General features: G+C 46.1%; 1 protein-coding gene across 1 annotated transcript in view; it reads right to left on the reverse strand.

Moving 5' to 3' along the window:
- Positions 1–24,321, reverse strand: part of LOC132825294 (uncharacterized protein C16orf96-like) — a 112,227-nt gene extending 87,906 nt beyond the window's left edge. The window contains exons 1-3 of the mRNA XM_060840397.1: positions 23,803–24,321; positions 13,715–13,798; positions 5,811–5,858 (exon numbers count right to left, since the gene is read on the reverse strand). Of these exons, the coding sequence (XP_060696380.1) occupies positions 5,811–5,858; positions 13,715–13,798; positions 23,803–24,321 (651 nt within the window). The remainder of the gene's footprint in view (positions 1–5,810; positions 5,859–13,714; positions 13,799–23,802) is intronic.
- Positions 24,322–24,847: the final 526 nt, after the last annotated feature.

The raw sequence follows: 24,847 nt of genomic DNA on the forward strand, positions 1-24,847 counted from the left end.
CCATGCCGACCAGATATCCCAACCCAATCTAGTCCCACCTTCCAGCATCCAGCCATATCCCTCCAAACCCTTCCTATTCATATACCCATCCAAATGCCTCTTAAATGTTGCAAATGTACCAGCCTCCACCACTTCCTCCGGCAGCACATTCTGTACACGTACCACCCTCTGTGTGAAAAAGTTGCCCTGTAGATCTCTTTTATATCTTCCCCCTCTGAACTTCTCAGCCCATTGTCCCATCTGCTCAAGATTCTGTTGTAATCTGAGGTAACCCTCTTCGCTGTCCACTACACCTCCAATTTTGGTGTCATCTGCAAACTTACTAACTGTACCTCTTATGCTCGCCTCCAAATCATTTATGTAAATGACAAAAAGTTTGAACACTGATTTTTCTGAATTGATAGTAAGGTTGTGGCTTGATGTGAAGCCCTACATAGTGGAATAGCACGCTGCTGTCCGATGTCTTGACCCAATTTTAAAGTGCTTTAATGCCTTCAGTGAAGGAGGTGGGAGCAATAAACCTAGCAGGGTTCCTGTACATTGGGGAATCTCACTGAAAACCACGTAGAGTTGAAAAGCTAGATGTGTGAAGTGTTTATTCTGGTGGATGCAGCCTGCAACCCTTTCCTAAGCATCAGCAGATTAGAAGGGAGAAGAATGGAGAATTTTGGAGGGAAAATAATAACTTTTTTTTATACAAAACAGAAGCAGGGGACCATTCAGCCCAGTGAGTTTGCCCACCATTCAACACGATCATGGTCACTGTGTGTGTGTGTTGCAAATTCCACATAACGTTTGACCCCCTTTGCAATAAAGGGTAATATCCCACTAACCTGCTTGATTTTATACACCACCTGCATGTTAATATTTCACGACTCCTGAAGTATTAACATCCAAATTCTGCAGTAACTTGGAATCCTGTAGTAAGTCATTCTCCTCTTAAACAACAACCTGCTTTTATCCTTTCTGCCAAAGCGAACAATTTCCACATTATACCCCGTCTGCCAGATTTTTGCCCCCTCACTTGATCTATCTTAATTGTTGCAAACTCCTTGTACCTTCTTCACAACATACTTTCCTCCTAGTCTCCTGGCTCTGATGGAATGCATCCCAGGGTACGAAAAGGGATGGTGGGGGAAATAGCAAAGGCACTTGTGGTAACTTTCCAAAGTTCACTGGACTCTGGGGCATTTCCAGCAGATTGGAAAACAACAACTGTCACACCACTGTTTAACAAAGAAAGGAGGTAGTCAGAAGGTGGGGAGTTATAGATTGGTTAGCTTAACTTCTGTAGTGGGGAAAAGGAAGAAGTAGTATGGCATCTAGTTAACAATTGTCCCTTTGGGCAGATGCAGCATGGGTTCATGAAGGACAGGTCATGTTTAACTAATCTCCTGGAATTCTACAAAGACATTATGAGCAAGGCAGACAACGGGGACCCAGTAGATGTGCTGTATCTAGATTTCCAAAAGGCATTCGACAAGGTGCCGCACAAAAGGCTGCTGCAAGCATGACATTCCAGGCAATGTATCAGCATGGATGGAGGGTTGGTTAACTAACAGGAAGCAAATATTGGGGGTAAATGAGTGATATTCTGGTTGGTAGTCAGTGACCAGTGGTGTGCCTCAGGGATCAGTGTTGGGACAGCAACTATTCACAATTTACACAGATGACTTGGAGTTGGTGACCACGTGTAGTATGTCAAAATTTCCGGATGACACTAGACGAACAGTCTATCAAAGTGTGCAGAGGGTTGTGAAACTTTGCAAAGATACATTTATAATTTAAGTGAGTTGGCAAAGGTGTGGTGGATGGAGTACGATGTTGATAAATGTGAACTCATCCATTTTGGTAGGAATAACAGTAAAAAGGACTATTACTTGAATGGTAAAAAAATTGCAGCATGCTGCTGTGCAGAGGGACCTGGGTGTTCTTGAGCAGGAATCACAGAAGGTTGGTCTACTTTTGAAACAGGTAATTCGGAAGGCAAATGGAATTTTGTCCTTCATTGCTAAAGGGATTGAGTTTAAAAGCAGGGAGGTTATGTTGCAGCTGGACAGGAGGCTGGTAAGGCCACACCTGGAGTACTGTGTACAGTTTTGGTCTCCTTACTTGAGAAACAATGTACTGGCACCGGAGGGGGTGGGGAGGAGGTTCATGAGGTTGTTTCCAGAGTTGAGGGGGTTGGATTATGAGGAGAGGCTGAGTAGACTGGGATTATATTCATTGCAATTCAGAAGAATGAGGGGGGATCTTATAGAAACCTATAAAATAATGAAGGGAATAGATAGGATATAAGTAGAGAAGATATTTCTGCTGGCAGGTGAAACTAGGACAAAAGGGCACAGCCTCAAAATCACAGGGAGCAGAGTTAGGACTGAATTGAGAAGGAACTTCTTCACCCAGACGGTTGTGAATCTATGAAACTCCCTGCCCAGTGAAGTGGTTGAGGCTTCCTCAGTAAATATTGTTAAAGCTCAGGTAGATAATTTTTTGAACAATAAAGCAATTCAGGGTTTATGATGAGAGGGCAGGTAGGTGGAGTTGACCCCACTTAAAGAAGAGTCATGATCATATTAAATAGGGGAGCAGGGCCAGATGACCTACTCCTGCTCCTAATTCTTAACTTTGCATTGCTTGCAAATTTGCCATCTTTCACCTCATAGACATTCGTAGAATCCCATGGAAGTAGGCCATGCGGCCCATCCGATCCACACTGACCCTCCGAAGAGCATCCTACAAAGACTGACCCCATCCCTGTAACCCTGCATTTCCCATGGCTAACCCACTGGCCTATACACCCTGGACACAATAGGCAATCCAACCTAACCTCCTCATAAAGGGGAAGCCATTAAGGACTGAGATGAGGCAGAATGTTTTCACTCAGAGCTGTGAACCTACGGAATTCTCTCCCACAGGAAGCTGTTGGGGCCAGTTTGTTAGATATATTCACGAGGGAGCTGATCATGGCCCTTGTGGCTAAAAAGGTCAAAGGGTATGAGGAGAAAGCAGAAGTGAGATACTGAGGTTGCATGATCAACCATGATCATATTGAAAGGTGGGGCAGGCTTGAAGGGCTGAATGGCCTACTCCTGCACCCATTTCCTATGTTTCTATGTTTTGTGAAAATAAATCAGTTATGAACATGGACGGAAAATACTCAAAAGTTCAATGGAATGCTTGCCTTTATATTCAGAATGACCAAGTGGAGGAGGAGTCATGTTTCAGCTGTCCAGGGCATTGTTTGGTGAACATGCTGGGGTGTTATGAGCAGCCCTGAGCATCAGACCTCAGGATGGACACATTGGTCTGAAGTGTACAACATACACTCACCAAAACCTATACCTAGACCTAATAGCAGAGATTTCATAAATTGTATTCCCTTGTATTCAGAATGTCATAAGTCACACAACACCAGGTTACAGTCCAACAGGTTTACCTGAAAATCACAAGCTTTTGGGGTGATTAGATTACTTACAGTGTGGAAACAGGCCCTTCGGCCCAACAAGTCCACACCGACCCGCTGAAGCACAACCCACCCATTCCCCTACAATTACCCCTTACCTAACACTACGGGCAATTTAGCATGGCCAATTCACCTGACCCGCACATCTTTGGACTGTGGGAGGAAACCGGGGCACCCGGAAGAAACCCACGCAGACACGGGGAGAACGTGCAAACTCCAGACAGTCAGTCGCCTGAGGCGGAATTGAACCCAAGTCACTGGCGCTGTGAGGCAGCAGTGCTAACCACTGTGCCACCGTGCCGCCCACAAAGGTGCTGTTCCTTCCTCGGGTGAAATGACTTTCTGGCATTCTGAATTCAAGGGAATACAATTTGTGAAATCTCTGCCTTTAAGTACATCTATAGATATTGGTAAATGTAAATTGCAACACTCCTGATGAAGAGCTTATGCCCGAAACATCAACTCTTCTGCTCTTCGATGCTGCCTGACCTGCTGTGCTTTTCCAGCGCCACACTTTTCGACTCGAACTCTCCAGCATCTCAGTTTCTCCCTAAAACCTGGCGTCTTGTGACTTCTGACTTTGACCACCCCAGTCCAACACCAGCACCTCCACATCATGGAACTTTGAAGCGTACAGGGTGGGAAACTTGAGAACGGGGACCGGCAACAAATCGTCCCTAAAATTGCTAAACTGAGAAGCTTTTGTGACACTATTTTTTTTCATAATAAAAAGTCAGTCATTGTTGTCAAGACAGAATAAAAAAGCTATTAAACAGAAAAAGCTCTGGCAAACAATTATTCCTGTCAGCATCTGAGTCTCGATAAGGACATCTAATTAGTAGCCGACAAACTTCAAATCTGGGAGAAAGTGAGGCCTGCAGATGCTGGAGATCAGAGTCAAGAGAGTGGTGCTGGAAAAGCACAGCAGGTCAGGCAGCATCAGAGGAGCAGGAGAGTCCACATTTCAGGCAAGAACCCTTCATCAGGCTCTTGCTCGAAACGTTGATTCCCCTGCTCCTCAAATGCTGCCTGACCTGCTGTGCTTTTCCAGCACCACACTCTCAACTTCAAATCTGGAAGATCGTGTGAACTCCATTGACTTGATCAGAATTGAGCCAAGGAACAAGGTGAGGGGTACATCCAACACAGCAGATTTAGCTTTAACTATGTTAATGAAAGAATATAACTCTAGAATGTCAGTACTTTATGGTGATAATATCAATCACTGAACAATACAATCAATGACATACAGGAATAACCCTCCTCAGAACACTGTGTGTTCTATTACATGAGAGAACTGGATGGATTGCCTTGCAAAACAATAGCGAACATTTTAGTGGTTAACTGAGGTTTTTAATGTGATCTCATAATATCTGTAATTCTCAGGTCAGAACTGTCAAAAACTTTATGAAATGATCTAAAGAAGCACAATCTAACAGTTAGAATCAGACCTTTCAGAAGGCAAATTAGAAAACACTTCAACAACATAGAACGGGTGGGAATATTTTCAAACTCTCTCACAAATAGATGAATTTCAACCTAATGTATTCAGCGACATGGGACAAAGACGGGTGTATTTGGAACATCTAAATTAGGAGTAACTGTGGCCTCTAATTGTGGCTGAAAATGTGTTGCTGGTTAAAGCGCAGCAGGTCAGGCAGCATCCAAGGAACAGGAATTTCGACGTTTCGGGCAAAAGCTCTTCATCAGGAATCCTGATTCGTCGAATTTCCTGTTCCTTGGATGCTGCCTGACCTGCTGCGTTTTAACCAGCAACACATTTTCAGCTCTGATCTCCAGCTTCTGCAGACCTCACTTTTTCCTCTAATTGTGGCCTCTGTATACTTGCCTATCCCCTTACCTTTCTACAATACAAACACACCTAGTCAAGTCACAAAGTAACCACGATCTCATGGACAGCAAAAGGTGGTTGGGACGATGAAATGGTCTAGTCCTGTTCCTAAGCCCGTCTACTAATCAACTGCGAACCACCCTGGTGGTTTCACACTACACTGAACATAAAAAAAAGGCCAAAATCCTGTGAAATCACTCGTGCACTAGGGAATTATACGCAATGGTGTTTTTTTTTAATCTTAGCACATCTTTCAACTGAGCAAAGGTAGAAACCTTCAAAGCAAGGAATACATTCTAGATCGAGACCTCATTACTACTTACATTACAAACCACTCTGTAGTTATGCCCGAAACGTCGAATTTCCTGTTCCTTGGACGCTGCCTGACCTGCTGCGCTTTTCCAGCAACACATTGTCAGTTCTGCAATTTAACCTCACTTTGCTATTCCCCCTTGAATATCAATAATTGAACGGTTCCTATTCATTACTCACCATTTTACGGGACATTTCCTCCGAACTTTGTGCTTTGCTTTGGTTTGCCTATGGATACAAAACATTTTCGATTAAGATTAATTTCTAAATCTGCGCACAAAATTAGAGCATTGCGGTCTCGTGAGAAAAACAGGCATGGTGCATTTCCATTCGGAAGCAGCATCGGAAAATGCTGCTGATTAAGGTTGTCTAGCCTTGACCTTTCTCAAGGTCATTGACAGGACGAAGCCCCTGTTTAAGAAAAATACTGCACCCTCCAATGTTCTGCGGAAGGAGTGAAATATCTGTTGGTGCAAACATCATGTAAAACAAGTGCAAACAATTGAACTGGCAGGGAGCCTGGAGCATTCAGCAGCCTTCTGGGGCACCAGCAGGGACACTGCTTCACACTTTCACAGCTTTCTGAAGGAGCTTTGCATCACACTCAATTTATTTGGACAGGGTCATGAGTTCACAAGTGCCATCTGGTCACAAAACATGGTCCAAGAGGACTCTCAAATTTGCTGATGCCAACATCCATGCCCAGAGTGTCTTTGAGCGAGTGGTGCTGCAATCAATTCTATGAATCCTTCCTAACCCCAAGTCTTGGGAAAGGCAGAATCTTCCATTTTAGAATCATTAAATCCCTGCAGTGTGGAAGCAGGCCATTTAGCCCATCAAGTCCACCCAACCCTCCGAAGAGCCTCCCCACCCAGACCCATCCCCTCCCCACTAATCCACCCAACTTACACATCCCTGGACATTATGGGGTAATTTAGCATGGCCAATCCACCTAACCTGCACATCTTTGGACTGTGGGAGGAAACCGGAGCACCCGCGCAGACATGGGAAGAGCGTGCAAACTCCACACAGACATTCGCCCGAGGCTGGAATCGAGCCCAGGTCCCTGGCGCTGTTAGGCAGCAGTGCTAACCACTGAGCCACTGTGACGCCCACCTGACACAGGAATGGAGGTGGCCCATGTACTAGCTCTCCCCAGCATCCTCTTGGTAGAGGATGCCGAGCTTAAAATTAAAAAGAAAAGGATTTACAGCAAACGTCAAACACAGAATACAGGAGAAAACCAGGTAAAATACAGACTCAAGTAGGTACTTTAAACAGCACAAGAAGGGCAAGGAGTGAAATTAGAAATAAAGACTTGCACGGATTTAATGCCTTTCATCACCTCAGGTCCTTCCTTGGCACATTGTAGCCAGTTGTGTGTACTGTAAAATACTCATTGTTATAAATGACAACACACTAGGTACTCTGTACCTAAGATGGCACCAAGAGGCAACATTACAAACTTTTCACTGCATTAATTCAAGTGGATGTGGCATTAAAGGCTATTTTGTTCTATTCTACACATGTCAATCACTTGCCACAGCACGGTCCAACTTGATAATGAACTATTTTTTTTAAATATAGAAATCGGATGAGAGACATGTATTAACAAGAAATCAGAAACGCAGAAGAACAAATACTTTTCAAACTTGAGAGAACTCCTTCTCCAGTTCAGTCCCCCCGGGGATCAACATGAAAAATCATTTCTAATCTTGTTTAATATGAATGACTGGGACCTGGAGGTCAGAGCTCAAAAAAAAATGACATAAGATTGAGGGGAATGAGAAGCATTTATATTCAGGGAAGATTAGGATTTGGCTACACGACTTGAAATAGTGGACGGAATATTCCGGGCCTACAGCAGGCGAGGACGGAGATGGGAGGCCGTGAACTTATTGAGTTAAGAGTATATAAGAAATTGAGTAAAGGTAACTACAAAGCAGTGAGGTCAGTACCCCTGGTACCTGTGACAGTGACAACAACATGCAGCTAAAGTCTCCCGGAGAGCGGGTCAAGCACTCATCAAAATCTGTTGAATTTCTAACTTTATTCCTTTTACTTTTCCAGTTTACATTGAGAGGGACTTTAATGTTAACTACAGCAGAACCCAGTATCTGCAGATTCGGTTTCAGTTATCCACAGTTTACCACGGCCCGAAAATATTACATGGAACATTCCAGAAATAATTCTCGGGGCTGCCAGGGAAGTAAATGCTCCACTTAAATGATAGGGTTCGCTTGTATCTGCGGCTTCAGGCACCTGCGGTAGGTCTTAGGACGTATCACCAGCACATGTGAGGGGGACACCTCTATTACCATATTTCTTTATTATTCTATTCATTCTATGAAGGTCTTTAACTTTGTTTCTTTTACTACTTTGTATTGAGTATTTTTGCACCTCGGTAGCTTTGTACCCAAGATGGCACCGCGTGTGGCGACAGGAGGCACTTCTCACTGTACTCCTGTACTTGAGCACACGTGACAATAAAATGTAAATCTAAAGACGTAAGGGGTGAGCTGGCCGCACTGAAGAGGGTGGAGCAGTAATGGCAGGGATTCCTCAGGGTAATTCAGGAGGCGCAACAGAAATTCACCCTCAAGGAAGAAGAAACATATTAAAGGGAGCCGTGACTGACAAGGCAAGTCAGGGACAGCAAAACAACAACAGAGAAAGGAGATAGCGTGGTGAAGATTAGTGGGAAGCCAGAGAATTGGGAAGCCTTTAAAAACCAGCAGAGGGTAAAGAGAAAAAAACAATAAGTGTTGGGAAGATGAACAATGAGGGTAAGCTAGCGAGCAATATAGAAGAAGATTTTTATTTTAGATGTGTAAGTAAATAAGAGAGAGGCAAGAGTGGACACTGGAAAATGAGGCTGGAAAAGTAAAAATGGGGAACAAAGAAATGGCAGAGGAACTGAATGGGTGCTTTGCATCAGTCTTCACAGCAGAAGGTACCAGCAACATACCAGAACTTCAATAAAGTCAGTGAGCAGAGGTGAGTGTCGTGGACATCACTGAGGAGAAGCTGAAAGGTCTGAAGGTGGATAAATCACCCAGATCAGATGGATCATGCCTCAGCATTCTGATGGAGATGGCTGAGGAGGGTGTACAGGCATTGGTGGTGATCTTTCAGGAATCACTGGAGTCAGGGAGGGTCCCGAAGGACTGGAAAATGCCTATTATAACACTCCCGTTTAAGAAGGGAGGGAGACAGAAGGCAGGAAGTTATAGGCTGGTTAGCCTGACCTTGATTGGTTAGATTTAGAGTCCACTATTATGGTTGAGAATGCAGAGTACAGAGGAACCTCAATTAACTGAGAAAGACGGTCGGGGAGTATTTTGTTCAGATAATCGAATATTTGGCTAATCGAATGCCGAATAACACAATTTAACCAAGCACCACGACCTTGCTGGATAATCCGAAATTCAGATAATCGATTGCTGGACAAGCAAGGTTTCTTTGTACTTGGATGTGCATGGTAAAATAGGGCTGAGTCAGCACAGCTTTATCATGCCCGACAAATCTGCCAGAATTCCTTGAGGAAGTAGCAAGTAAGTTAGTCAAAGGAGAGCCAGTGGATGTGATCTATTTGGATTTCCAGAAGGCCTTTGATATGGGGACACACAGGAGGCTGCTAAATAAAAGGTATTAGGGGCAAGGTACTGTCATGGATAAAGGATTGGCTGACTTGACAGAAGGCAGGCAGAAGGGATAAAGGGATCATTTTCAGGAGTTCCACAGGGGTCAGTGTTGGGGCCACAACTACTCACATGATACATTAACAATCTGGATAAAGGAACTGAGAGCATTGTGCCTACGTTTACATACAACACAAAGATAGGTGGAGGGGCAGGTAGTGTTGAGGAAGGGGGGAGGCTGCAGGAGGACTTGACCAGGTTAGGAGAGTGAGCAAAGAAGTGGCAGATGGAGGACAATGTTGAAAATGGGCAATTATGCATTTTGATAGGAGGAATAGAGGCATAGTCTATTTTCTAAATGGGGAAAGTCTTCAGAAATCTGAAGCTCAAAGGGTGTCCTAGTTCAAGATTCTCTTAAGGTTAACGTGCACTTGGCAGTTAGGAAGGCAAATGCAATGCTAGTATTCATTTCAAGAGGGCTAGAATACAAGAGCAGAGATGTCCTGGTCAGACTGTATAAGCTCAGATTGCATTTGGAATATTGTGAGCAGCTTTGGGCTCTGTATCTAAGGAAGGATTATGCTGGCCTTGGAGGAGTCCAAAGCAGGTTTACAGGAATGATCCTAAGGATGAAGGACTGGTCATATAAGGAGCGGCTGAGGACTCTGGGTCTGTACTTGATGGGGTTAAGGAGGATGAAGGGGGAACTCATTGAAATTTACAGAATACTGACATGGAGTGGATGTGGAGAAGATGTTTAACCAGTAGGAGAGACTAGGATCCAATGACACAGCCTCAGAGGGAATAGATCCAAGATAAGGAGGAATTTCTTCAGTCCAGTGGAACGCTTTGTCACATTCGGCTCTGGAGGCCAAGCCACTCAGTGTATTTAAGGCAAAGACTGATTCTAGAATAGTAAGGAGAACAAGAGTTACAGGGAGAAGGCAGGACAATGGGGTTGAGAAATGTATCAGCCATAATTGAATGTTGGAGCAGACTCGATGGACTGAATGGCCACATTCTGCCCCTATATCTTATGGCCATTTGGTCTATTATGAGGTAGGGAGCTTTGTGAGAATTCCCTGATATCTTCCTCCCTCCATAGAAGCAAGTTCCAGGTCAGAAGGGCTGTGGGTAACATTCCTGCCTCACATCCACCTAATGGTCAATTAGTGTCCATTTTGGGGATAATCATGCTCACTGCTCCATGTGGGACAACAGAAATGTGACACTAGCAGTAGTGAGACATTTTGTATGTGAGCAATTGAGAGACAGTGCGCATGTGAGCAATTGAAAGAGAAAGAGAGAGAGAGAGCATGAAATTGAGAGAGCACACACTAGAGTCTGAGTGATTGAGAGAGACAGCATGCAAGAAACAGTGTGCATGTGAGAGAGAGCACGCATGTGAAAGCACATCCGTGAGAGTGAGAGAGCACGCATGTGAGATTGAGAAAATGTGTATGAGATTGAGAGAGCATGCGTGTGAGATTGACAGCAATTGAAAGAGAGAGTGTGCATGAAATTGAGAGTGTGTGTGAAGTTGAGCGAGAGTGTGGGTGAGTGATTGAGAGAGCGAGTGTGTGTGTGAGAGATTGAGAGAGATAGCGACTGTGCGTGTGTGTGTGTGATTGAGAGTGTATGAGATTGAGAAAGAGAGAGATTGTGTGTGTGTGGATGTAATTGAGAGTGGTTGCGTATGTGTGGTTGAGAGAGAAATTGTGTGTGAAATTGAGAAAGGGAGTGTGTGTGATTGAGGGAGAGGTTGTTTGTATGTGGTGATTGAGAGAGATTGAGAGACCGAGTGTGTGTATGTGTGTGTGTGAGAGAGACAGAGACAGAGAGAGAGAGAGAGACAGTGTGTGTGTGCGCGTGATTGAGCATGTGTGTGTTGAGAGAGAGATTGTGTATGAGTGTGATTGAAAGAGTGTGCGTGTTTGAGAGAGGGATTGAGAGCGAGTGTGTGTGTGAGAGTTTGTGTGTGAGAGAGAGAGAGACATTTTGTGTGTGCGTGTGATTGCGAGAGATTATGTCTGATTGAGAGTGTGTGTATATGAGAGCGAGGGCAAGTGTGTGTGATTGAGAAAGACAGTCTGCGTGTATGTATGCTTGAGAAAGTGTGTGTGCATGTGTGTGTGAAAGAGAGGGATTGAGAAAGAGTATGTGCATGTGAGTGAGAGTGTGAGATTGAGAAAGTGTGTGTGTGTGTGAGAGTGAAAGATTGAGCAAGAATGTATGTGTGTGTGTATGTGTATGTGTGTATGTGTATGTGTGTGTGTATGTGAGAGAAAGAGAGAGAATATCTCAGGAGAGTCATCTAGCCTTGAAATGTTAGCTTGTTCTCTCTCCATGGATGCTGTCTGACCCACTGTGATCTTCAGCATGTTGTTTTCAATGCATTAACATGTGCCTGTTGGGTGTTAGTTAATGAGCCATAAGTTTATCTGACAGTCAAGGCAGCAAGAGGGCACGTTATGATGTCCAGACCGACTGCTATAAAAGTAAACTTTTCACAACATCTGGCCTCTGATCATTCGTGCTTGGGAGTTTAAAAAGGCCATTACTACGGACTTAGTGAACAGCATTATTCAAAGATGGAATGACTATAACTCTTTGGAAAGGGAAGAGGTGGAAATACAGCAAGTGAGGAGATGACCTGGCCTGTGATTCAGACAGTGAGAATAGATAGGCAACATAGACTGGGCAAGGTCAAAGGGTCAGTCATGTTCATGAGGAGCAACTTTATCTGGAAGGAGAGGTGAAGAGGCAGAATAAACTCAGAGCAGCCCGAGTGGAGACAGAGATTGAAATTACAGAGGATAAGAAGTTACTGAACATAGAAACTAAGAGGGGAATGGATTATGAACACCTTTGTGCAAATGGAACTGCAGCTTGGGATGGGCAATAGAGACTGAACAGAGTTGAAGCAAGAACACGTGCTTGAAGGAGAAGACACCACACATAGGGCTACAGACAATTGAAAAAATGAGCATTTAACATAATAAAACATGTCAACTTCCTTCACAGAGTTATTTGCACAAGAAAATTTACACCAAGCCAAATATTAGTGCAGATAACCAAAATGATTAGTTTTAAGGGAATATCTTAAAGGACAAAAGGCAAGGTTGAAGGAGAGAATTCCAGAACTTAGGATCTGGATAAGTGAAAGCAAGGCCACTAATTATGAACTGGAGGATGAGGCCAGGGATAGACTGAGTGAACATCCTTAGGAACAAGAAGTAGAATTTTAAAAGTTCTGGCATTCCCCACCCTGGAGCCAGACTAGAACAGGGAGCAAGAGGATGATGGGTGAACAGCGTGAAGTAGAATGGCTGCATATGTTTGGACTTCAAGCTTTGGAGAAAACATAGGAATAATCAAGCTTAGAGGTCACAGAAGCAATGCTGAGGGCTTCTGCAGTAGACAAGCTAAGGCGTGACCAAGTCAGGTGACAGTGCAAGCAGGTGGTGGAAACTTATTCCAAGATAAAATCTGGTAAATAAGTTGCAAATCTATTACTGCGGAAAGAGATTGGGGTTTGCATCGGGGATAAAGATTTATTGGGAGCTATTTAATTGAGGCATATTGTTTTATTAAATGCACAGTGTAAATGCTAGTCATAGCTGACATGTTAGAGGATCCACTGCAATGCATAAAGACAATGGAGGATGGTCTTGACCTCTTGTACAAAGCAATTCAAGGGAAAGTAAGGACAGAATTGGTGAGGCTCTTTTAAGTTAATCTACTATCAAATCAAATGTATAAAAGCTCTCATGCCTTTTAAAGCCATTACAAAAATATGGTAAAAAGAAATGAAGTTCATGAAGACTAGCCACTATTCACATTTACTCAATCATATTGTTAAGATTTATAGAATCCCTACAGTGTAGAAGCAGGCCATTCGGCCCTTCGAGTCCACACTGACCTTCTGAAGAGCATCCCACCCAGACCCATCCTTCTACCCAATCCCTGTAACCATGCATTTCCTATGGCTAACCCACCAAGCTGGTACATCCCAGGATACTATGGGGGAAGTTAGCACAGCCAATCCACCCTAATCTGCACATCTTTGGACTGTAGGCGGAAACTGGAGCCGACATGGAGAGAACATGCAAACTGCACACAGACAGGCGGAATTGAATCCAGGCCCCTGGCACTGTGAGGCAGCAGCGCGAACCACTGAGCCACCGTGCCATCCTTGTTAACATATTGTCATTAAAGTTTAGAGAAACTTTAGTGGAATTAATTTTCTTTAAGCACATATACATCGTGGATAACTTGGACATTGGGGTTGTTAGAGGGTTAAGACTGAGCAGGTCAATAAACTTCCACTATGAGGAAGAGTTGTTTTTTTTTCTCGCTAATCAGTGTGGAATCTACTCACAGTCAGATTAAGGAAACATAGAAGTGTAGTCTCTTAGTAAATTAAGTATGTTACTAACTTACTTTGTCAAGCTCCTTCCTCAGTGTTTCATTCGTGTTATTTAATAGATTAATTGAATTCATTAACTCTTGTAAAGTTGTCATAGCCTGAAACAAAAAGTAAATGTGATTACTTTGATTGCAGATAAAACATAAAACAGCAACTAAAAGACTTTAGATCTGGCAGCACCTGTGGAAAACGAAACAGAATTAATGTTTCAGGAGCAACATGAACTTTCTAGAACAGGTAACATTTTCTGTCATCACTCCAAATCTGTGCTATGTTGCTTTGATATTGCAGCAAATTATCTTTGTACACCAGAATACTGTCTGTGGCAATAATCTGCTGCAGAATGTAATTTCCAAGATGTGCTGATATTTCTGATAAATCAGGCTGCTCTCATTTCATTTGCCAGTAATTTTAATGGTGTTTCTGTAAAACTAACAGAAGAGCAATACCCATGCTGGAGAGCAGCAATCCTGCAATCTCCAAAATGAGAGAAACGATTCAGCTTAAATGTGCCAGAAATAGCAAGTAACTGCTCACTGGAAGGGGGTGAAGAGGCAGGAAATCTAGAAGCATAGCAGGTTAAAACCAGTATTCAGCACTGAGTGCCATCAGGAGGAACAACAGGCCAAAGGAGTACATTCCTGAGCCGAGCAAGTTCTTGAATGATCAAAAGTTAAGAACAGTAACAGAATTCTTGGTGTATTTTGGGTGGGGGAGAGCTACAGGAACAGAAAATGTTTAGGGAATTACTAAGAAATGCAGGTCCTGACAGTGGCAGACTTTAACTACCCCTAATACCCCAAGGGTAAAGGAGAGAACAATTGGTCCCCACAACCTACAAAAGGCAACGCTTGGTGCTACTACAAAGCAAGCCCAGGCACAGATAGGGTCGGTGCCAAAGGTTTAGGTTAGATTAGATTCCCTACAGTATGGAAACAGGTTCTTTGACCCAACAAATCCACACTGACCCTCTGAAGAGCAACCCACCCAGAGCTATTCCCCTGCCTAATGTACCTACCACAATGGACAACTGAGCTCGGCCAATTTACTTGATCTGCACACCTTTGATTGTGGGAGGAAACTGGAACATTCAGAGGAAACCCACGCAGACACGGGGAGAATGAGCAAACTCCACACGAACAGCTGCCTAAGGCTGGAATCGAACCCAGGTCCTGGGACTGTGAGGCAGCAGTGCTAACCACTGAGCCACCCATGCCCACCCTAACAACTCCTCATGTCCCAGGCCCAGGCCTGGTGAAATCTAGCAAGAATTCCAATTATCTGACATAGAACACCTCAGAGGAGTTCAATTTTTCACCCTGCCTCAAAACACCTCACTCATCATCCTCCATTTTCAACAATTCTCTCCTCTCCAACACAGTTTAGCGGGAAGTCACCAGACACAGGGCCACACTTTTTCTCACTCCTTATCTGCCTTTTTTCCACAGACATCATCACCATCTCATGTGCAACCCCCTTGATCAACTAATACCTCCCACTACTCAAAATCCCCAATGTGCAGAAAGAAGCCAATCAGTCCATCAAGTTCTACACAGACCCTCCAAAGAGCATCCCATCCAGACACCGACCCCTCCGCATAACGCCACATTTACCATGGCTAATCTCATCTATAGATCCCTGGCTTTTTATAGAATAAAAGAATACCTACAGTGTGAAAACAGGCCCTTTGGCCCAATAAGTCCACACTGACCCTCTGAAGAGTAACCCATCCAGACCCAATCCCTACATTTCCTCCTGACTAATGCCTGTAACATACATATCCCTGAACACTATGGGCAAGTCAGCATGGCCAATTCACCTGACCTGCACATCTTTGGATAGTGGGAGGAAACCAGATCACCCGGAGGAAACCCACGCAGACACGGGGAGAGTGTGCAAACTCCCACACAGACAGTCACCCGAGGCTGGAATTGACCCTGAGACCCTGGTGCTGTGAGGCAGCAGTGCTAACCATTGAGCTACCATTTCATTATCACCTTTCTTAAATAATAGCACCATATTAGCCACCCACCAGTCTTCGGGCTCCTCGTCTGTGGCTATTGAGGAATCAAGGATTTCAGCCAAGGGTCCAGCAATCACACCCCTAGCTTTGCACAAAGCTCTGGGATGCACCTTATCTGGTCCTGGGGATTTATCCACATCTCTGCACTTTAAGACGTCCAGCATCTCTACCTATGTAATACAGATACTTTTCAAGATATTATTTGTTTCTCCAAGTTCTCTAGCTTCCATATTCTTCTCCACAGTAAATACTGACACGAAATACTCATTTAGTATCTCAGCCATCTCCTGCAGTTCCACACGTAGATGGCCTTGTTGATCTTTAAGGGGCCCTATTCTCTCCCTTGTTACTCTTTTGCCCTCAGTGTATTTGTAGAATCTCTTTTTGATTCTCCTTAGTGCTATTCACCAAAGCTATCTCATGTCCCCATCTGCACTCCTGATTTCCCTCAAGTACACTCCTACTGCCCTTATACTCCTCGAGGGATTCACTCTATCCCTGCTGTCCAAATCCGCCATATGACTCCTTCTGCGACTTGACCAGAGCCTCAATTTCTCTGAGTCATCAGCATTCCCTACACCTACCAGCCTTGGCTTGCATCCTAACAGGAACACACTGCCTCTAGACTCTCATATCAGAAGACTTAGACTTAGACTTACAGTGTGGAAACAGGCCCTTCGGCCCAACAAGTCCACACCGACCTGCTGAAGCGCAACCCACCCATACCCCTACATTTACCCCTTACCTAACACTACGGGCAATTTAGCTTGGCCAATTCACCTGACCCACACATCTTTGGACTGTGGGAGGAAACCGGAGCACCCGGAGGAAACCCACGCAGACACGGGGAGAATGTGCAAACTCCACACAGTCAGTCGCCTGAGTCGGGAATTGAACCCGGGTCTACAGGCGCTGTGAGGCAGCAGCGCTAACCACTGTGCCACCGTGCCGCTCATCATCATGCTTTCCACCTGTGAAAAGCCTCTCCCAATCAACTTTTGAAAGTTCTTGCCTGATACTATCAAAATTGGCCTTACTCCAATTTATAACTTTAACTTTTACATCAGGTCTATCCTTTTCCATAACTATTTTAGAACTAATGGAACTATGGTCACTGGCCCCAAAGTGCTCCCCCACCTCAGTCACATTTTGTTCCTTCTCTAGTAGGTACATCTGCATACTGAATAAGAAAGTTTTCTCGTACACACTTAACAAATTCCTCCCCATCCAAGCCCTTAGCACTACGACGGTCCCAGGTTATGTTTTGCAAGTTAAAATCCTCCAGCATTACAACCCTAACATTCTTACAAATGTCTGAAATCTCTTGAGAAATCTGCTTCTCAGTTTCCCATTGACTACTCGGTGATGGGGGGGGGGGGGGGGACTTCCCATTCTTATTTCTCAGTTCCACACAAATAACTTCTGGAGCATATTCACAGGAATATTCTCCCTAAGTATAGCTGTAATATTATCCCTAACCAAAAACATCACTCCCACCCCCCCCCCTTCTTGCTCCAACTTTCTATCCTTCCTATCGCATCTATTTCCCAGAACATGGAGCTGCCAGTCCTAACTGCAATGGTTTCCAAGGCAACCACTTCTGTGACCCCTGCAAGATCCACTGCCGCTGAAACCGCTAGAAAGTCCATTCGGCACATCACATCTGCCCCAGGAATTGCCGCTGCGTCAGCCGCTTCCATCCCCACTGACGTCACTCACCAGAACACCACCGACAACATCACAAACGTCACGGCTGACATCACTTCTACCCCTGCAGGTGCCAACGAAGATACCACTTGCGCCCCACTGAGCCTCAAGGTGAGCATCGTTTCCATGGATGACATTGCCCACGTTCTCATAACCACACCCGCTGCAGAGGCAGTGTCTGCCCTCACTCCCTGCTCTACTCCCACATCAGGTCCAAGCTTCCAGCCCTGCTGTGTTTTTACCATCCCCCCTGACGCCCCTCTCACTAAAGATGAACGATCAGTCCTCAGCAAAGCCCTCACCTTCATTCCCCTACGCTCCCGGGTCAATGAATTCGACACGCTTTGCGACATTGAACATTTCTTCCACCGCCTCCGGGCTCACTTTTTCCATCAGGACTCCCACCGACCTTCCGATGAACCCTTCTCCCACCTCGACCTGGACACTCCGTGCTGGTCTGTACTCACTTTCGATCTCTTCATTTCCAACTGCTGCTGAGACATTGACCACCTCAACATGTCCACCCCTCTCACCTAGACCAATCTCTCACCCACGGAATGCACAGCCCTCCACTCCCTCTGTTCCAACCCCAACCTCACCATCAAACCAGCGGACAAGGGGGAAGGGGGGCACAATGGAAGTTTGAAGCCAGACACCAGCTCACAGATACCTCCCCCTACTTCCCCCTCAACCACGCCCTCACCTCCCATCACCAAGTTATCATCTCCCAAACCATCCACAACCACTTCATCTCTGGGGATCTCCTATCTACAGCCTCCAACCACACAGTCTGGGAACCCCGCACCACCCGATTCTACCTCCTACCAAGATTCACAAAGCCGACTGCCTCAGCCGACCCATCTTCTCAGCCTGCTCCTGTCCCACCAAACCTGCCTCTGTATACCTTGACACTGTCCTGCCCCCTCCTTGGTCCAGGATCTCCCGACATATGCTCGGGACACCACCCATGTCCCCCAACTCCTCCGTGGCTTTCATTTCATTTCCGCATGCCTGCCTCTTCGCTGGGTATGTGCAACTGTCCCTCTTCCACAGCTACACCCTTTCCTCCGCTACACCATTGACTGTATTGGTGCCATCTCGTGCTCCCATAAGGAGGTTGAACAGTTCATCAACTTCACCAACACTTTCCACCTTGACCTCAAGTTCACCTGGATCATCTCGGACTCCTCCCTCCCCTTCCTGGACTCCTCATCTCTAGCAACAGACTCAACACGGACATCTACTTCAAATCCACCAACTCCCACAGCTACCTGGACTACACCTCCTCCCACCCTGTCTCCTGTAAAAATGCTATCCATTATTCCCAATGCCTCCACCTCTGCTGCATCTGCTCCCAGGATGACCAACTCCAACACAGAACATTCCAGATAGTCTTTTTCTTCAAGGACCACAATTTCCCCTTCCAGGTGGTCGATGATGCCCGCCACTGCATCTCTACCACTTCCTGCACCTCTGCCCTTGAACCCCACAACTCCAATCACAACAGTGACAGAACTCTCCTCACCTTCCACCATACCAACCTCCGAATGAAATACATCATGCTCCACCATTTTCGCCACCTACAAACAGACTCCACCCCCAAGGATTTATTTCCCTCTCCACCTCATCTGCGTTTCACAGAGATCATTCCCTCCCTGACTCCCTTGTTGGGTCACAGCCCCCACCAACACACCCCCCACTCTTGGCACCTTCCCTTGCCACCACAAGAAGTGCAAAACCTGTGCCCACACCTCCCCCCTCACCTCGCTCCAAGGCTCCAAAGGATCCTTCCACATCTGACGGAGATTATCACGTCATCTACTGTGTCAGTTGTGGTCTCCTCTACACTGGGGAGACAGGACGCCAACTTGCAGAACCTTTTAGAGAACATCTCTGGGACACACTCACACACACACACACACACACACACTAAACAACCCCACCGCCCTGTGGCTGAACACTTTAACTCTCCCTGCCACTCCGCCAAGGACAAGCAAGTCCTGGGCCTCCTCCACTAACAAACCCTAACCACCAAACGCCTGGAGGAAGAACGCTTCATCTTCCACCCTCAGACTCTCCAACTACATAGGATTAATGTCCATTTCGCCAGTTTCTTCATCTCCCCTCCCCCCACCTTATCCCAAAGCCAACCTGCCAACTCGGCACCGCCCTCTTGAACTGGCCTACCTGTCCATCTTCCTTCCCACCTGTCTACTCCACCTCCAACTTATCACCATCACCCTCCACCTCCATCTGTCCATCATATTCCCAGCTACCTTCCCCCCAGTCCCACCCCCTCCCATTTATCTCTCAGCCCACTTAGGCCACCCCCTCATTCTCGATGAAGGGCTTTTGCTCAAAACATCAACTCGCCTGCTCCTCTGATGCTGCCTGACCAGCTGTGCTTTTCCAGCACCACACGTTTCGACACCAACGACTATCCATCCCTGCGCCATATTTCTGTAACAGCAGTGGTATTCCACTCCCATGTTCTCAACTACACCCTAGATTCATCTGCCTTACCTGCCAGGCCTCTTGCATCAAAATAAATATTGTTTTATTTATCCATCTTACCTCAGTCTCTGCCAAGCTCTTGCCTACCTTGACTACTTAACTTGCTCCCCTTATCTACTGTACAGACCCCGCATCTCTTTTCTCACTATCTCTTTGGATCCCACTGCCTCCATGCTCCTCACACCCCCTTACTAGCTTAAAGCCTCTCGAGTAGCACTAACAACTCACCCTGACAGCATATTCGTCCCTTTCTAATTTAGATGCAACCCAACCTTCCACCCCAGAAGAGATTCCAATGATCCAAAAATGTAGATCCCTGCCCTCCGCCCCAGCTCCTCAGCCACACATTCATCTGATCAATCCTCCTATTCCTACTCTCACTAGCAAGAGGTCAGCCTGTCTAAAATGAATAGTAATTAATGCTCCTCACAGCATTACAGTAGAGCAAAGTTAATTCTGGTCAACAGGCAGAGATATTGACAAGGGTGAGTTGCCAAAGCCCAGGGGCAGGATTTAGGTTGAGAACCACACACTGTGGGATTTTAACAGTGTTTATGACTGGGGGTAGGTGCCACAGGCAGGGAAGGGGGTAGTCACATCGAGGAAACATTCACACTGGTACCACCCATGAGGCCACTTGAATTTTCTTTTGAGTTGCATTCGCCTCCCTCGAGTGGCCATATTCCTTGAACCCCCTCCCCCCCCAACAATATTTAATCTGCAATTTATTTCATTGGAGCAGGATGAGTGCCGACTCTCATTTTGTCCCCACAAGTGGGTCTCCTTCCTATCGGAAAGATGTGAAACTTGAAAGGGTTCAGAAAAGATTTACAAGGACGTTGCCAGGGTTGGAGGATCTGAGCTACAGGGAGTGGCTGAACAGGCTGGGGCTGTTTTCCCTGGAGTGGAGGCTGAGGGGTGACCTTATAGAGGTTTACAAAATTATGAGGGGCATGGATAGGATAAATAGACAAAGTCTTTTTCTTGGGATCGGGGAGTCCAGAACTAGAGGGCATAGGTTTAGGGTGAGAGGGAAAAGATATAAAAGGGGCAACTTTTTCACGCAGAGGGTGGTACGTGTATGAAATGAGCTGCCAGAGGAGGCTGGTACAATTGTAACATTTAAGAGGCATTGGATGGGTATATGAATAGGAAGGGCTTGGAGGGATATGGACCGGGTGCTGGTAGGTGGGACTAGATTGGGTTGGGATATCTGGTCAGCATGGACAGGTTGGACCAAAGGGTAAGTTTCCGTGCTGTACATCTCTATGACTCTATAAGTGGATTGCTTGGAGCAACATTTGAAAATGTCTATATTTCACCCAACCCTAACCCAGCAGTGTAGAAAGTAGTAACTGAGAGGCAAGTTAAAACATTCAGTTTCCAAAATGTGTGAACATACAGCCACAACTGGTATCTGTACAAACCTAAATACGCTGAATTTTATAGAAATTTGATTCGGCCCAAGTTGTTTTTTTATTCAGCCCATGAGGCTTTCTTTTTGAAGAATGTGACTGAAAGTCTAGCATCTGTATATCACCGAGGTGGAACAAACAGTGTTGGACAAACTCAACAGGTTTGGCAGCACCTACAGAGAGAAAACAGTTAAGATTTTAAATCTAACGTGACTTCTTCAGAACTCAAACTCAAAAGGGAGTCTTATTGTTCTGAAGAAGTCCATTCTGGACTAAAAATGTTCAGTGCAAAGGGTTGACCCCAACGTTGCGTTGCAGACTGGTGCGTGCTCAGGGATGCACTAAAGCTTGGGATAGCTGTCACCGAGGTGCAGTGGGGAAAGACTATCATCTAAGGTCTTTCTGCCATTGTACAATGGAGGGCTATTCAGTTGTCAGACTCTCTCGGTGCCTCAAATCTATGTAAACATTGAAGTGAAAACAAAAAATGCTAGAAATCACAACGGGTCGACAGCATCCATGGAGAGAGAGCAAGCTAATGAGTCAAGTCTAGATGACTCTCTGTCAGAGCTGTTAATACACAAAATATTGTCCTGTATAAGAAAGAATTGGGTTTTATTTTACAACTGCAGGGAATAACAAATCCTATTTAATCTGAACTATCTATGTACACTCCAATCCCCCACTCCCAAACTATTGCAAAAATGCTGCCTCTCCACAACTTCACATCAGCTCTGAAAAAGTCATCTAAATCCGAAACATTAGCTCACTCTCTCTGCGTGGATGCCATCTGACCCACTGTGACTTCCAGCACCTTTTTTTTGTTTTCAGTCTCAAATCCCAATATTTGTTCATCCTTCATCTGCAAAGAACTGTACAGAACTGCTTTATAAATTGCACATAAAGATAGATGAACGCACTACATTTTGTCAATAAAAAAGTTGCTTTTCTCTCCCCAGAGTTTCTCCAGCACTCTGTGGGTTTGTTTCAGCATCTGTTTTATTATCCAGATAGATTGCAACCGAAAACAAAAAAAAAATGCTGGAAATCACAGTGGAGAGAGCGCAAGCTAACCTTTCAAATTAAGATGGCTCTTCATCACAGCTGATGTGAAGTTGTGGAGGGCCAGCATTTATGCAATAGTTTGGGGTGGGAGGAGTTGAAGTGCTGGGGGAGAAAGAGAGTAAAATGGTTGGCAGGTCAGGCAGTATGCGTGGAGACACAGCAAGCTATCGTTGCCAGTCTAGACAACTCTTCAGCTCTTTTGATTTGGAGATGCTGGTGTTGGACTGAGGTGGACAAAGTTAAAAATCACACAGCAACAGGTTTATTTGGAAGCACTAGCTTTCGGAGTGCTGCTCCTTCATCAGGTAGTTGTCAACCACCTGACGAAGGAGCAGCGCTCTGAAAGCTAGTGCTTCCAAATAAACCTGTTGGACTATAACCTGGTGTTGTGAGGAGTTTTAACTTCATCATCAGAGTGAGAAGGGAGCAGCATTTATGCAATACTGGCAGGGCATGAAGGGCTGGGGGAGAAAGAGGTTTGGCAGTTCAGATGAAGTGGGATTTGTTATTCTGTGCGATTGCAAAATAAAATCCAAGCCAATCTAAGAAAGAGGACGAAACCGAATTGACATCGGCTCTTCAGTGTCACTGGATCAACCCCAACCCCCCCCCCCCCCATAGCGCTGTGGGTGTCACTGCACTGCAAAGGACTGCAGTGGTTCAAAAAGGCAACTCACCAACACCATCTCAAGGGTGGTTAGGATTGAGCAAATATAGCCTTGTCCCACCAGTGACCCCCACACCCAAGAATGAATCTGATGTTTAAAAATTAGACCTTGGGGAGAATAGAAAGCTCAGTCTCCGGTGCAGGACTGAGGGAGTGCTACATTGTTGGCAGCAATGCCTTGTGGATGAAATAACTTGAGGTCCTGTCTTCTGACGGGAAAGTGAGTGCTGCAGATGTTGGAGATCAGAGCCAAGATTAGAGTGGAGCTGGAAAAGCACAGCAGGTCAGGCAGCATCCCAGGAGCAGGAAAATCAATGTTTTGAGTAAAAGCCCTTCATCAGGAATCCTGTCTTCTGAGCTGAGTGTAAATGATTGGATAACACCACTGAAAAACGGGCTTTCTGTGTACTGTCCTGGCTAATATTTTTTTAAAAAAGCAAGCCATTTCTTACTTATGGAGCACAATATTTGACATATTTACAGCTCCGATGAAGAGTCAGAAATGTAAGCTTGTTGTCCCTCACCCTTTCTGGATGCTGCCTGACCCGCTGTGATTTCCAGCACTTTATTTTGTTATCAGTTCCAATCAATCTGGATCGTAAAAGCAAAAAAAAAGGATGCTGAAACTCTGGTGGGAGAGAGAGAGAAGCAGCCTGTTTTTCGTAGCAGATTCCAAACAGGTGCTGCTGAAGCCGTGGGGCTCTTGCTCACCTTGTTGACCCCTTCCTCGTTGGCCTCCACTTTCTTCTTGACCTGCATCAGCTGCCACATGTCCTTGACCGGCCCGGTGCTGCTGCTGGACAGCGAGAACTTGCGGATGGGAGCGGGCTCCACCTGACTGCGGGCAAGCAGCTCCGGGGCGCTGGGCAGCTGGCTGAGGGACTCCAGGGCGGTCTGCAGCTTGGCCACCTTCTCCTCCAGCTGGTGGAACAGCGAGACCGCCTTGGTGTTGTCGCCGGACCGGGCCACCGCCAGCGAGGACGGGCTGGCAGGGGACCTGGCTCCCACTTCCTCGGCGGGGGAGGCGGGGGAGGCGGGGACCGTGGCCGGGCTCTGCGGTTTGATGAAGCCGTGCTCCACCTCGCCCACCGTCTTGTGCGCGTCGCCGATGTGCAGCTGCTCCAGGATGCCGTGCAGCAAGGCGTGCAGCGCGTTAAAGTTGCACACCCCCACCTCGGGGGTGCCGATGGCCAGGTTGGCCAGCTCCGACAGGGTGAATGTGTGTGCCATCCTGCAGGCAGCCCCACACCCACACCCCCCTCCTCCTCCTCCTCCCCCTCCTCCTGCTGCTGCTGATGATGATGTCCCTCCTGCAGTGGGGCCAACTCAATGCAATGGATCCTCTTCTTCCACCCTCCCCTTCAGCACTCCCGAGAGACTCCCATTTCAGCACACCCCCCCAATCTCTCTCTTCCCTCTCACACCCCCTCCCCACTCCTTTCTCTTACCCACGCACCCCTACCCCCTCCAATAAACTGTGCTACACCGCAGTTGCTAGGTGACCAGGCTGACCCCATGGAAACGCCTTTGTTCGGACTGAACCTATGTCACCTTGGGCTGTAACTAGCACAGTCCCACCCTTCACCCCGCCCCCACCCTTGGACCTTTCCACCGCTGCAGGCTTCATTTAGCCCCACAAACCCCATACACACACACTCATCCATGACTTGTTAGGACTGATAGTCCACCCCTTCCCTTTCCCATGTTGGGACAGAAACCCTCCCACCCATTCATTTCCCCATGGTATGTTGGGACA

The sequence above is a fragment of the Hemiscyllium ocellatum genome, chromosome 20, assembly GCF_020745735.1.
Source record: "Hemiscyllium ocellatum isolate sHemOce1 chromosome 20, sHemOce1.pat.X.cur, whole genome shotgun sequence".
NCBI classification, from domain to species: domain Eukaryota; kingdom Metazoa; phylum Chordata; class Chondrichthyes; order Orectolobiformes; family Hemiscylliidae; genus Hemiscyllium; species Hemiscyllium ocellatum.